At 42.3% G+C, this 15618-nt stretch overlaps 2 protein-coding genes across 3 annotated transcripts in view; one reads left to right on the top strand and one right to left on the bottom strand.

The window, feature by feature from the left end:
• The window catches only part of CENPP (centromere protein P), a 392292-nt gene that overhangs the window by 201678 nt on the left and 174996 nt on the right, over nt 1-15618 (top strand). The window lies entirely within an intron of this gene.
• ASPN (asporin) overlaps nt 1-15618 on the bottom strand; it is a 37047-nt gene that overhangs the window by 11259 nt on the left and 10170 nt on the right. The window contains exons 2-5 of the mRNA XM_077277414.1: nt 14912-15211; nt 9285-9397; nt 5050-5263; nt 4013-4123 (exon numbers count right to left, since the gene is read on the bottom strand). Coding sequence (XP_077133529.1) covers nt 4013-4123; nt 5050-5263; nt 9285-9397; nt 14912-15188 — 715 coding nt within the window. The 5' untranslated portion in view covers nt 15189-15211. The remainder of the gene's footprint in view (nt 1-4012; nt 4124-5049; nt 5264-9284; nt 9398-14911; nt 15212-15618) is intronic.

The raw sequence follows: 15618 nt of genomic DNA, 5'->3' as shown, positions 1-15618 counted from the left end.
TTGCTTTTGCCCTTGCCCGTCCCGAAGAGGCCTTGGACACACATTTCCATGGATTTCATTTCTGATCTTCCGGTGTCTCAAGGAATGTCTGTCATCTGGGTGGTGTGTGATCGTTTTTCCAAGATGGTCCATTTGGTGCCCTTGCCTAAGTTGCCTTCCTCTTCCGATCTGGTTCTTTTGTTTTTTCAGAATGTGGTTCGTTTACACGGCATTCCTGAGAATATCGTGTCCGACAGAGGATCCCAGTTTGTGTCCAGGTTCTGGCGATCTTTTTGTGCTAAAATGGGCATTGATTTGTCGTTTTCATCTGCCTTTCATCCTCAGACTAATGGCCAAACGGAGCGAACTAATCAGACACTGGAGGCTTATTTGAGATGTTTTGTTTCTGCGGACCAGGATGATTGGGTGACCTTCTTTGCCATTGGCTGAGTTTGCCCTTAATAATCGGGCTAGTTCCACTACTTTGGTTTCGCCATTCTTCTGCAACTCTGGTTTTCATCCTCGTTTCTCCTCGGGTCATGTTGAGTCTTCTGACTGTCCTGGGGTGGATTCCGTGGTGGATAGGTTGCAGCGGATTTGGAATCATGTGGTGGACAACTTGAAGTTGTCACAGGAGAAGGCTCAGCGTTTTGCCAACCGCCGCCGCGGTGTGGGTCCCCGACTTCGTGTTGGGGAATTGGTTTGGTTGTCTTCTCGGTATGTCCCTCTGAAGGTTTCCTCTACTAAGTTTAAGCCTCGCTTTATTGGTCCTTATAAAATTTTGGAAGTTCTTAACCCGGTTTCTTTTCATTTGGATCTTCCAGTGTCGTTTGCCATTCACAACGTGTTCCATAGGTCTTTGTTGCGGCGGTACGTTGTGCCTGTGGTTCCTGCTGTTGAGCCTCCTGCTCCGGTGTTGGTTGAGGGCGAGTTGGAGTACGTGGTGGAGAAGATCTTGGATTCTCGTCTCTCTAGACGGAGCCTTCAGTATTTGGTCAAATGGAAGGGCTATGGTCAGGAGGATAATTCCTGGGTGGTCGCCTCTGATGTTCATGCGGCCGATTTGGTTCGTGCCTTCCACGCTGCTCATCCTGATCGCCCTGTTGGTCTTGGTGAGGGTTCGGTGACCCCTCCTTAAAGGGGGGGTACTGTTGTGAACTATACTTCTTGGCTCCCTCTTGTGGTCACTAGTGGTTTGGCACTTGGATTGTCTTTTCCCAGGTTGGTACTCACCTGGTTCGTTAGGCCTGGGGTGTTGCTATTTAGACTTCCTGGATTCTCAGTCCAGTGCCTGGCATCGTTGTAATCAGTTCATTTCTGTTTGCTCCTGTCTTCAGGTCCTGGTTCTTTGCAAGATAAGCTAAGTCCTGCTTTCTTATTTTTGTTTATTTGCATTGTTCATATTTTTGTCCAGCTTGTACAAAATGTGATTCCTGATATCGCTGGAAGCTCTAGGGGGCTGATATTCTCCCCCCTCACCGTTAGTCGGTTCGGGGGTTCTTGGATATTCAGCGTGGATATTTTGCAGGGTTTTTTGCTGACCATATAAGTCATCTTACTATCTTCTGCTATTAGTCAGTGGGCCTCTCTTTGCTAAAATCTAGTTCATTCTTACGTTTGTCTTTTCTTCTTACCTCACCGTTATTATTTGTTGGGGGCTTGTATTATAACTTTGGGGTCTTTTCTCTGGAGGCAAGAGAGGTCTTATTTTCCCTGACAGGGTTAGTTAGTTCTCCGGCTGGCGCGAGACGTCTAGAATCAACGTAGGCACGTTCCCCGGCTACTGTTAGTTGTTTGTGCTAGGATCAGGTATATGGTCAGCCTAGTTACCACTTCCCTATGAGCTGGTATTTATGTTTGCAGACTTAGCTGTAATCTCTGAGATCCTCTGCCATTGGGATCATAACAATTGTCCATCTGTAGTATGAAGCGACGACCAATCAGTTTGGCTGCATTTGGCTGGATCTGAGCGCACAGTATGGCTCTGAATACCTCAGAATTCATTCGGCTGCTTCTGTCCTGTGTCACATCATCAGTAAATACTAGTGACCCAGTGCCACTGGCAGCCATGTATGCCCAAGCCATCACACTGCCTCCGCCGTGTTTTACAGATGATGTGGTATGCTTTGGATCATGAGCTGTACCATGCCTTCGCCATACTTTTCTCTTTCCATCATTCTGGTAGAGGTTGATCTTGGTTTCATCTGTCCAAAGAATGTTCTTCCAGAACTGTGCTGGCTTTTTTAGATGTTTTTTAGCAAAGTCCAGTCTAGCCTTTTTATTCTTGATGCTTATGAGTGGCTTGCACCGTGCAGTGAACCCTCTGTATTTACTTTCATGCAGTCTTCTCTTTATGGTAGATTTGGATATTGATGCGCCGACCTCCTGGAGAGTGTTGGTCACTTGGTTGGCTGTTGTGAAGGGGTTTCTCTTCACCATGGAGATTATTCTGCGATCATCCACCACTCTTGTCTTCCGTGGGCACCCAGGTCTTTTTGCATTGATGAGTTCACCAGTGCTTGCTTTCTTTCTCAGGATGTACCAAACTGTAGATTTTGCCACTCCTAATATTGTAGCAATTTCTCGGATGGTTTTTTCTGTTTTCGCAGCTTAAGGATGGCTTGTTTCACTTGCATGGAGAGCTTCTTTGACCGCATGTTTACTTCACAGCAAAACCTTCCAAATGCAAGCACCACACTTCAAATCAACTCCAGGCCTTTTATCTGCTTAATTGAGAATGACATAAAAAAGGGATTGCCCACACCTGTCCATGAAATAGCCTTGGAGTCAATTGTCCAATTACTTTTGGTCCCTTCAAAAACAGGGTGGCACATGTTAAGGAGCTGAAACTCCTAAACCCTTCATCCAATTTTAATGTGGATACCCTCAAATGAAAGCTGAAAGTCTGAACTTCAACTGCATCTGAATTGTTTTGTTTAAAATTCATTGTGGTAATGTGGTAATGTCTATAACCAAAATCAGAAAAATGTTGTCTCTGTCCAAATATATGGACCTAACTGTACATGCAGATATAAGGTTAATCTGATAATAAATTAACTGATATCCTCCCTGCAGCCGGTCGCTTTCAGTTATAGGGGCATGAACAGAGCAGTTAGTCATCCCTCACTATATGTTGAGTGGCGGCTGTAATTACTATTCGTCACTTTGATTGACAGCTTGCTCTACGCAGCATATGTGTACAAGCCTGTGTGTGCTGAACAGGCTGTCAATCAAAGTGGCAGGAATGATTATAGCCGCCACTCACAGTATAGTGAGCATTGACCGTAACCACTCCCTGCACCGCCCTGCGACTGAAAGCGTTGGCTTCAGGGAGGATGTAAAGTAATTTTCTTCCTGTAGCTGTTGCTTCCAGGAACATGTGATTTTTAATGTCATTTACTTGCAAATTAACCCTATATCTGCAGGTAAGTAGCATTTCCCAACATGGAAGGTTCATTTTAAAGGATTTGTTTTATCTAGACTTCAAAAGAGGAAAGTCTGGTTTATTAGCTGGTCACCATTAAAATGTTAATTGCTAGAACTCACTGATTAACAACTATCACTGGGGGACGTGGTCAGTGTATGGAAAATGAATTATTACTAGTGATGAGCGAATATACTCGTTGCTCAGGTTTTCCCGAGCACGCTCGGGTGATCTCCGAGTATTTGTTAGTGTTCGGAGATTTAATTTTCATCACCTCAGCTGGATGATTTACGGCTGCTAGCCAGCCTGAATACATGTGGGGATTGCCTGGTTGCTAGGGAATCCCCACATGTAATCAAGCAGGCTAGCAGCTGTAAATCATCCGAACACTAACAAATACTCGGAGATCACCAGAATGTGCTCAGGAAAACCTGAGCAACGAGTATACTCGCTCATCACTAGTTATTACAAGTCAGCACTGTAGAAGAATGGCTGACCACAGTAATTTTCATTAGAAATGTAATTTCTAAATGATTTTGATCACTGTCTGACTTTGGTAGTTTATTGACCTGCTACTTATAAATGCAGATTTAGCAGACTATTACCAACCTTTAGGGATAGATGTCAGTTTGGCTTCTGCGATTCTAACATGGAACACGGTCAGTCCTTCAAATGCTCCTGCTTCTATTCCTTCATTTTCCAGTGGGTTTGCACTCATTTCTGTTAAACACAGATGATTATTACCAGTGCGATATGCAGAGTTGTGTTACAAATGCATTTTGTTGGTAGTTTTGATCTCAAGTTTGATGGACCATGCTAAAGATGACTAGTAACAAAGCTACCTCTATAGCAGTGTGCATAAAGGGAATCTATCAACAGGATTTCACACCCTTACTTCTATGCCCATGTGGCTCTTTCAAAGACAAGTCCAGCAATACCTTTACATGACCAGTCCGCTCCTCCGTTACTGAGAAATCAGCATTTGAATTTATATAGAAATTAGTTTGTAGATCTGAATCCTACGTCACTCCAGATCTATTTAGCTCCCTGCTCCTCCTGCATGACTGACAGCTCCTTTCTCTTAAGTCACAGAGCATAAAGGATGTCAGTCAAGCAGTAGAAAGTGGTGCTGGTAAGGAATAGAGCTGGGGTGTCAATGCCATGGATGTCATCATGGATGTCTTAAAAAACAGTTCTCAGGACTCTCATCAGGCGTCCACATATTACTGACGTGGCTGTTGGTATCGGGTCCTGCAAATTGATATGCACCAACTCCGCATGTGGGTTTGGTTTGGTAGTGGTGTGGCAGAGCGGAGTCATACCATAACAAGGACAATTGTTGCAAGCAGTGGTTTTATTGTTGTCGCTGATCACTATGTATATTTTGGCATTATTACAATTGAATCTGGTGTGTTGCCTGGAAAAATACATTTGTCATCGTTGTATTGTTAGAACAATTTCAGTCTAGATTCTTTGTCTCCGCGTATATACATGTCTGTAATTGTTCTCCGTAGTAGTGGAATGTTTCTGCAAATTAGCAAAGAATGATGCATCTGATAAATACCAATGTGTGACATTTTCCAAAACTCTTTTAAATTCAGTGGCACTCTTTCCAAAATATGACATCAACTGCGAGACACACCTACCTAAAACATGTAAGGACGCCATGCCTTTGAAGGAATCTTTTTGTACTTTTTTTACTTTGTTGTCGTGAATTCTCAGTTCCGACAGGGATTTTGGAAGGTTGGATGGAATTTCTGTCAGCTGATTGTGGGACAGATAGAGTCTCCGTAACTTGTTTATTGACTGGAAGGCTTTAGGGTGAACTTTGTATAACTTGTTGTTGTTGAGAAACAAGGCCTAGATAAATCACAAGGACATGTTAGAAAACAATTTATAACACTGCCGCTCATGTGCAAAATGTTTCATGTAGTAGTGCAGATGTCTCATTACCCATCACTTCTTTCATTAGTCAAACGCTCTCTGGATTCAATTATATCTGGTTTATCGGAAACTTCTGGCATGTAAGGAATTAGGGGTCACCCTTTGAACCTTCTGAAAGACCTACATCTGCATGCTAAAAGCTGAAGGGACAAAACACTTAAAGGGAATCTAACAGCAGGATTTTACCCCCAAAACTATTTACATGTGCATGTAGCTCTTTCAGAGATAAGTCCAGCAATACCTTTACATGTCAGGTCCGTTCCTTGATTACTGGGAAATGACAAATTAAATTGATGTGCAAATAATGCTGAAGTGCTATGGTAGATCTGAAGCCTCTGTCATTCCAGCTCTATTCCCCATCCAGCATCACCTCCTGTTGCTTGACTGAGAGACTCTGTGATTTGGCTTCAAGTAAATGAGCCATCAGTCACAGAAGGAGGTGGCGCTGGGACTAGAGCTGCAGTGAAAATGGCTTCAGATCTACCATAGCCCTTCAGACTCATTTGTATATTTATTTCAAATGCTCATATTTCAGTAAGGGAGTAATAGACCGGTTATGTGAAGGTATTGCTGGACTTTTGAATGCCCTACATGCACATATAAATATTTTCAGGGACCTTTTACCAGTTTTAGGATATTAAACTGGCCATATCTTGGAGTAGAGATTATTCTTTGGGGTTGTTTTAATATTTCCCCTGCATGATATTGCCAAATTGTAAGCAGGAGAGGTCAAGTAGGGTAAAAAGGATACCCATGTGACACGTGTAATGACACACAACCCTATTTTTCATTTGTTCTTAATGCTTCCTTAAATTTGCACCTTTTTTAACCACTTCACGACCTTGGACATACCCAGTATGTCATGGTTGGGAAGTGCTACCCTCCCTTGGACGTACTAGATACGTCCTGACAATTTTGCGTGCACAGGAGCTGTGTGCGCACGATAGCCGCCAGGTGTTCAGGCAGTACCACAGCTGTCACAGTCGATAATGGCATTTAGAAGAGATGGAGAGGGCCCCATCTGCTCTACGATCGGGGCCCCCGCTACATCATCATGGGAACTCGATCGTGCCACGGTGACCCAATGTCGTCATTACAACATCTGGGTCACCGGGCTCTAGCAAGCTTGTGTGAGAGCAGAACTGACAATTACAATGCATACATTATAACCGTGATCAGACCGTTAAAAGTTAAAGTATGGAACTAAGTAAAAAAATAAAAATTGTAAAAATGTGTTTTAAAATATCAAAACATAATTATATATTTGTATATTGTATATATACATTTATATTTTTATGTAAATAAAATAGACAAAAAAAATACACATTTGGTATTGCTGCGTCCAGAACAACTCGCCACATAAAAATAAAACTGTCACACTGAACACCATAAAAAAAATGATGCTTTATCATCATACCACCGAATAAAAGTGGAATGAAACTTGTTCAAACAGTTAAATGTAAATAAAAATGGTATCTATGAAAACATCACCTTGTCCTGTAAAAAAACGAGCTGCCTTAGGGTATGTTTCCACGTTCAGGAAACGCTGCGTGTTTGTGGGTGGTATCTGAGGTTTCCAGATGTTTTTGGCTAATTAATCAATTGCAACTTTTTAAAAAGTCATAAACTTTTGCACAAATATACTCCAGACCTACTCTTGTTTAATTTTATGTACACCAGTTATGCTGGCGCCAACTTTGTCAAGCGAGCCGTGCAGCCAATCAGTGGCCTCTTCCCTCTCAATTCCTTTGGACGAAAGTCACACCCTGAAGAAGAGAAAGCGTGCTGCTGCTCTCTGACTTCCTCTGGATAACAATGTCACATGAGCCAACATCGCTGGAACAGCGCTTGGACCGGAATTGAGTATAGTTATTATTTTACATGGGGGAACTCTGGTGAACGAGAAAGGGTTGTCTGAGTAGTGGTTGTCTGAGTAGTGGATTTCATTTGAATAAGACATCAAAATCGCAGATAACAAGGTATCATGTTTTTCAGCTTCCTATGACCTACATGTCCATATATACAGCTTAGGAATTGTTGATCCTACTGAAGGATTCCCTATACATCATGGTCAAGGCTCGTTAAAGGGTCCACATTGACTTAGCTGGTTACCTTAAGCATCTGCAGATGTCACTAGAAAACTAGCTTTGTGGGGAGTTTTATGATGGCGACTGACCATCAGTGGGGGCATGATCCTCTTTATGTGAACATTTGGGATGTCTGTATCGACTATTATGACCAAGGCAACTACAGTGGGGGAAATAAGTATTTGATCCCTTGCTGATTTTGTAAGTTTTCCCAATGACAAAGACATGAACAGTCTATAATTTATATCAAAAATAAAATCCAGAAAATCACATTGTATAAATTATATAAATTTATTTGCATTTTGCAGCGAGAAATAAGTATTTGATCCCCTACCAACCATTAAGAGTTCTGGCTCCTACAGACCAGATAGATGCTCCTAATCAACTCTTTACCTGCATTAAAGACAGCTGTCTTACATAGTCACCATTATAAAATACTCCTGTCCACAGACTCAGTCAGTCAATCTCTAACCTCTACAACATGGGCACGATCAAAGAGCTTTATAAGGATGTCAGGGACAAGATCATAGACCTGCACAAAGCTGTAATGGGCTACAAAACCATAGGTAAGACGCTGGGTGAGAAGGAGACAACTGTTGGGGCAATAGTAAGAAAATGGAAGAAATACAAAATAACGGTCAATCGACATCGATCTGGGGCACCAGGCAAAATCTCACCTCGTGGGTTATCCTTGATCATGAGGAAGGTGAGAGATCAGCCTAAAACTACACAGGGGTAACTTGTTAATGATCTCAAGGCAGCTGGGACCACAGTCACCAAGAAAACCATTGGTAACACATTACGCCGTAAAAATTTAACATCCTGCAGTGCCTGCAAGGTCCCCTGCTCAAGAAGGCACATGTGCAGGCCCGTCTGAAGTTTGCCACTGAACACCTAGATGATTCTGTGAGTATTTGGGAGAAGGTGCTTTGGTCAGAGGAGACAAAATTTGAGGTCTTTGGCATTAACTCACCGTATTTGGAGGAAGAGAAATGCTGCCTATGACCCAAAGAACACCGTCCCCCCTGTCAAGCATGGAGGTGGAAACATTATGTTTTGGGGGTGTTTCTCTGCTAAGGGCACAGGACTATTTCATCACATCAGTGGGAGAATGGATGGAGCCTTGTACCGTAAAATCCTGAGTGAGAACCTCCTTCCCTCTGCCAGGACATTAAAAATGGGTCGTGGCTGGGTCTTCCAGCAAGACAATGACCCAAAACATACAGCCAAGGCAACAAAGGGGTGGCTCAAAATGAAGCACATTAAGGCCATGGAGTGGCCTAGCCTGCCTCCAGACCTTAATCTCATAGAAAACTTATGGAGGGAGTTGAAGCTCTGAGTTTGCAAGCGGCAACCTCAAAATTTTGAGGATTTAGAGATGATCTGCAAAGAGGAGTAGACTAAACTTCCTCCTGACATGTGTGCAAACCTCCTCATCAAACTACAAAAAACGTCTGATTGCTGTGCTTGCCAACAAGGGTTTTGCCACCAAGTATTAAGTCTTGTTTGTCAGAGGGATCAAATACTTATTTCTCACTGCAAAATGCAAATACATTTATATAATTTATACAGTGTGATTTTCTGGATTTTAATTTTGATATTCTATCTCTCAATGTTAAAATTAACCTACCCTTTAAAGTATAGACTGTTCATGTCTTTGTCAGTTGGCAAACTTACAAAATCAGCAAGGGATCAAATACTTATTTCCACCACTGTATATCACAATTGTGTTTTTACCAAAATGAGATTGCAAAGTTGAGGGAAGAAGGATGTTTTTGCTTGCAAAATAATGCAAAATATTTTTTATCATGCTAATGGATGAATACTAAGCAAAAAAAAAAACAGCTTACCGAAAGCGCTGTCAGCCCTTGTAGATCCTTTTCCTTAATCTCTTTTATTTTGTTGTTCTGAAGGTCTAATAATTTTGTGTCTGGAGGAATTTTGGCCGGTACAGAAGACAACCCTGTTAATGGTGCAGAAACATGTCACAGAGTTAAGTTTCCTTTGTCTAATAGTAAAATAGTAAATATCATGAAGTACTGAAATACTGACAAAAATACATGACTACTATATTATTAATGGGGTTGCCCAAAGTTCCTTTCTGGAGGAGCACACTGTTCCTCTCTCTCCAGGCTTCCTGCTTCACAGGGGGCAGTGCATGCCTGATGATTGACAGTTTCCACAAACGACATGGCTGAGTTCTCATTGGCTAAACTGCATTCTCCCATGCAATAAGCAGAGGCAGCACAGGGACACAAAAGGTGATCCCATCAGCTTCAGAGCAGTGTTTACAAGCCCTATAGCAATCAGCTTGCTAGTGGAGACTTGCCACTTGATAGACTTCAGAGGTGGCTGGAAACCTGGACAATGAGTAGTAAATTACGGGCTTAAAATATCCCTCCATTCTTGATAACGGAGAGGACTTTTAATAGCAAGCAAGGCCATGTTCAGTATTTGGTCAGTATTTTTGCATCAGCATATGCACAAGCCCTCAGGGTATGTCTCCTGTAAGATAGCGCTTACTGAGTGTGTTGGGGGACACTCACTTGGCCGCTATATTCAGGCACACAGGAACGTGTTTCTCACAGAAAACAGTCCATGCGGTTTATTTTTATTCCGCATAAACTGGGTCATACACAGTTCATTCTATACATTTTAACTCCGAAACTTCATATACGGCTTTAACTCCCAGTTCAGACACTATACCCACCAGTCCTCCTCTGACTAGTTCCCGGGGGGTGTCCATGCGCCGTATCAATGTCTACTCACATAGCATCACGACATGAGATTATAGTTTCTAAACACACTGGTCCTCCTCTGACCAATTACCATGGGTGACCGCACAGTTCATAGAAACCCCTTTATCTGGAGATACCTTTCTGAAGCTCCTGCTTCAAACTCTGACTTCTTGTCAGTCCACACTCCTGGGAAGCAGTCTAACAGGGACCACTGTCCTTGAGACCAGGGCACTCGCGACAATCCAGACCCTCCGAAGGTCGGTAGCTCCCCAACGCAGTGCCGTCAACGACTCTGCACATTCGGCCTTTCCGTGCGCTTTTCAGGAAGTCTGTCCCCGACTGGGACCTTCCAACACACTGGTCTCTCCGTGTGCTATTCAGGATGCCCCCACCTGAGACCGTCCAACACACAGGCCACCAGGTCCCAAAGCCTCACCACGTGCTCTTCAGGGAGATAACACGCCCAACACATAGCTTTTTCCAGGACCCTGCACATGGACCAAACAGATCCAAACACTCTCACCCATGTTACCACCAGGGCTGTGGAGTCCGAGTCGGAGTTAGTTTTGGTTGGAGTCGGAGTCGGTAGAAATGTACTGACTCCAACTCCAGCTTAAAAAAAAAATTTAGTAATATTTCATAATTGAACTTTCATATGAATTTTATAAATGTTACTCAAATATATATGTTCTATCAAACTATGAACAACAGTGATAAGCAGTTCTGCTGGAGATAGAGACATTTCTTACTTCTTGTGTGTCACTGTTCTCCACTGCCCTTATCTAATCTTATACTTGCTTAACCTCATGCTGCCCCAACCCCCCTACTTACAATGTATGAATCTGAAAGTGAAAATGTGTTGCAAATTCTTAGTAGTAAAGCTCCTCCTCTAGACTAGATGTTTACTAGGTGTGCGTCTTCCAAGCATCTCACAGCTGCTACTCAGCAGAGGAAGACTGTAAGAAGTATTATCCATTCAACAAACTTTGCATCAGTTAACTGTGAGTACATGACGAATAACAGTATTACTGACCACTATATCAGTTGTACGACCTGGCAATAATTTTGTACAATTGTTTTTAGAAAAAACAATTGTCATTTGGATTGTGAATGCAGAATTAAAAACCTGAGAATGTCAAAGAAGCGTCACATTAAATCAGCTGTATTTGAACATTTCACCATCACTCAAGATAGAAAACATTATGTCTGTCAGTGTATGACAAATGATCCAGACGAAAACAAATGCTGTGAAGCCAAAATCAGTGCATATTCAGGCAAAGATAAAAATACTCCTACCAGAGCTTCCAATCTAAAGAGACATTTACAGCGCTTTCATCCAGAAGTACTGAAACAGTGGATGAGAAAGACTGCATCCAAACCAATGAACCAGTGCCCAGCTCTTCCAGCCAAACAAAGGAGCAGAGAACTTTGCAGCCATCAGTTGCAAGATATTTTGTCAGTGACAAAGTTACTGTGACAATGACAGTAGATACATTTAAAAAACAGATCATAGAGCTTGTTGTAAAGGATAGTGTGCCTATTTCATTATTTTCACGACCATCTTTTATGTGTCTGAATGGGGAAATGGCCCGCAAGCTTGGTGTTTCTGTGGAGAGAGTATTAGAAAATTAGTAATCGAAGAAACTGTTAAACAAAAGGAAGAACTTAAAAAAACTCTCAAGGGACGCTTTCTGTTTCTTAAAATGGATGCCTGCACACGTCACAGAGTGAACTATTTTGCCATCAATGTCCGATTTGTTTGTGACAAAAATGAAATAGTTACCAAGACATTGGCAGTAAAAGACACCAAAGCTCATCACACCAGTGAGTTTCTCCAGGTCTTGGTGGAAAAGGTTCTGCAAGACTATGAACTTAAAAAAGAGCAAGTTCTTTCTGTGGTAACTGACAATGCTTCAAATATGATAAGTACTATTAAGCTAATGAATGAGAGTAATGATGGTGACCAGCAGCTAGAAGAACATTCTGGGTCCACAGACACAGAAATGTTTGAAATAGAGGAACACAGTATTGTAACTGAGGAGCAAACTGAAGTTGCGTCAGATGAACAGCAACATGATAATTTAGATGATCTTGTTGAAACTGTTTCAATACGTTCTTTCATTCATCGCATGCGCTGTGTTGTGCATACGCTACAGCTGGCTATAAGAGACAGTCTGCAAGAAGGACATGCTGCTGCACTGATTGTTTAGGTGAGAAAATTGGCTACTGTTGCCAGAACCCCTAAAGTTGACTCAATTTTGAAGAGACGTGCTGGAAAAGGGGCAACTATTGATCAAGCCACACGATGGGGCAGTACTTACTTAATGATTCAGCGCTTGGTTGAACTGAAAACCTTTCTTGTAGACATGGCTAACCCCCAACTGACGCTGAATGAAAGTCAGTAGAATCAGGTGACTGAGCTGGGAAAATTGCTAGAGCACCCATTTACAGTGACTAAAAAATTACAAGCAGAGGACTTAACTCCAGGTATTTTCTTAAAGGAGTGGAAGAACCTGATGTTTCGCCTGTCCCAAAGAGGAGGGTTAATTGCAAGTGGCATTGCTACATCAATGAAATGGAGAGAGGAGCTACTATTACAAAATAACATTCTTTTGGCAGCTGTTTATGTAGACCCAATGCATCGGATTCTTCTAGATGATCAGCAGCTAACTAAAGGAAAAGAAGCTCTGTTTGAAATAGCAGTAAGGATGAAAGGGTTGCAGAACAGTCAGGAGGAACAAGAAGAATTTGGTCGTCCGGTCACATCTTCACCCTCATCAACTGATGAAGAATTTAATTTCGAAAAATATTTGGATCACAAGGACCGTGCAAAGCGTTCCCGCATACAAGAAGAGTCATCCCCATCAAAGAACACAGCCAGTACATTTCAGCAGAATTTTTCATGTGCACTAAAAGAAATTGAGAAATTTGACCGTTCATCAAAAATAACAGTGCAACAAGCGATTCCTCTGTATCCTGACATTGGCAGAGATGTTGCCCGAGTGGTTACTGCTTTGCCACCAACCCAAGTTAGTGTAGAGAGGTTGTTCCCTGCTCTCAAAATAATTAGATCAGATTTGAGGGCATCCATGAAGGAGGATCTGACAGAGGCAATACTTTTTCTGAGGACAAATTTATAGATTTCTTCTTATTAACTGCATAAGTGTTTATTGCATATTTACTTACAAGAGTTTAGAAAAGTTTATAAAAGTTATTTGCTATATTCTAATTGTATTCTAATAAATATAGTTTTTGCTCTAAGTGGTCTGATTACTTATATGATGGTGAGAAACTGAATAAGCACGATGTTAATATTTTACAACAGTAAATTTATTGTTACAAATTGGCCATTTATGAAGGAGTCGGAGCTGGAGTCGGAACCTGATAAAATCCAGGAGTCGGAGTCGCAACTGTGGCTTACCGACTCTACAGCCCTGGTTACCACACCATGGTCACATTATGTACCTGTAACCCCTCCCCTGGGTGGGAGATGTGTGTGGTTAGTCATACCTGCCCAGCTCTCCAACTAACCCTGTAAGCCTCCCTTTACAACTATACAAATACTTGTGGGACTACAGGTCCCAGAACAACAACATTACTGGCTTACAGCGCAGACTCCCTCTGCGACGCATACCGGCCATTTACAATAATGCCAGTCACTATCTCATTAACACTATTACAGTTACGCCTCCATGTGTATCCTGAGGAGCCCGTACAGTGCCCCCTAGCTGCAGCATGGGTCACTGCATCACACTCCACATTCTGGATTCCCTGCACTTTGGACGCAGCGGATACCCTGCTCTGCCCAAAGCACCGCCCCCTGTTGTACGCGCGGTGATTCCGGATGTGTTCATTGAACACATGCGGAATTACCGCATCGTATTCATAGACTGGGTTATTTATCTTGCGGGGATGGAGCGTCTCCGCAAGATAAATAAACATGCTGTAGTCTGGAAAGACACGCCGCATGTCCGGTTACGCAGGGCCACCGAATACGGCCCTGCACGCATAGTGGAGACGGGATTTCATAAAATCCCCTTCACTATGCTGTAACATCTGGATGCTGCGGATTGGACGCTGCGGATGTACGCAGCGTCCAATCCACAGCAAATCCTGAAGGTTTACTGACTGTGGAAACATACCTATGTGCACACGCTGCGGATTTGGCTGCGGATCCGCAGCGGATTTGATGCTGCGGATTCGCAGCAGTTTTCCATGCGTTGCACAGTACCATGTAAACCTATGGAAAACCAAATCCGCAATTCCCATGCTGCGGAAAATACCACACGGAAACGCAACATGTCAATTTTTTTTGCGGATTCCGCAGCGTTTTACACCTGTTCCATAATTGGAATCTGCAGGTATGAAAACGCATGTGAAATCTGCACATAAATCACCGTAAAAAACGCAGGTAAAACACAGGGTGTTTTACCTGCGGATTTTTAAGATTCTGCATGGAAAAAATCACACACGAATCCGCAACGTGTGCACATAGCCTTACTCTCTCATTGCATGTCACATAAGTGTTGTTACCAAGCTGTCTCCGATTATCGAATGCCAAATCTGCATACTTGCTGTATTTCATAGAGGTGAGGTCAAAATAATTGCACAAATAAAATGGAAAATATAAAACCTTTGCACATGAGATCAACTGTTGCTTATTTTTCAGTTATAGGGGAAAATCTTTATACAAGTTTCACTTTCAGTGATTTAACAATGAAATATTCTTGTGGACTCACCAAGGTCGGAGCACTGCACCACTTTTAAATAACATTGACAGCCAAACGGACAAACTGGGTACATGTTAAACGAAGGCAGGGTGGGTCGAAGTGGCATGTTCCTTTTAAATGGGAATAGCGAGTTTTTGTCATCATCATCATCGTCGTCGTCGTCGTCATCATCATCATCGTCCATGTCATTCAGCATTAGGTCTGTTAGTGCCATGTACTTTGGAGGTAATACAAATGGCTTGGCAGAGCACAGAGCCAGTAAATAGAAAAGCACACATTCCTTCATGTTGTCGTCTTAAAATCCAAACCCTGCAATATAAATCACAAAAAAATATAAAACCTCTCATATATGAGATAATGGCTATGTTCTCTATGATTATATGACAAGATCTAACACATGCTTTATTTCTTCAGACTTAATAGACATGGCCACTGGACTTCCAGTGGCCATATGACCCTATTCCCTCACATCACCTGCAGTCTCTCTCACCGGTTATCACCACTCACCTAACTAAAATATTTAACCTCTCTTTTTCTTCCGGTACCTTTCCCTCCTCATTTAAACACGCCATTATAACACCTTTACTTAAAAAAAAAAAAATCCCTCGTCCAGAACGGCACTGCTAACTACAGATCTGTCTTTAAACTCCCCTTCATCTCTAAAATCCTAGAAAGCTTAGTCCACTCCACTGTAATCCGCTATCTCTCAGATCACT

This window comes from Ranitomeya variabilis, chromosome 8, assembly GCF_051348905.1.
Source record: "Ranitomeya variabilis isolate aRanVar5 chromosome 8, aRanVar5.hap1, whole genome shotgun sequence".
Lineage (NCBI taxonomy): Eukaryota > Metazoa > Chordata > Amphibia > Anura > Dendrobatidae > Ranitomeya > Ranitomeya variabilis.
Note: the sequence above shows the minus strand (reverse complement) of the source record. Positions and strands in the feature narration are given on the sequence as shown.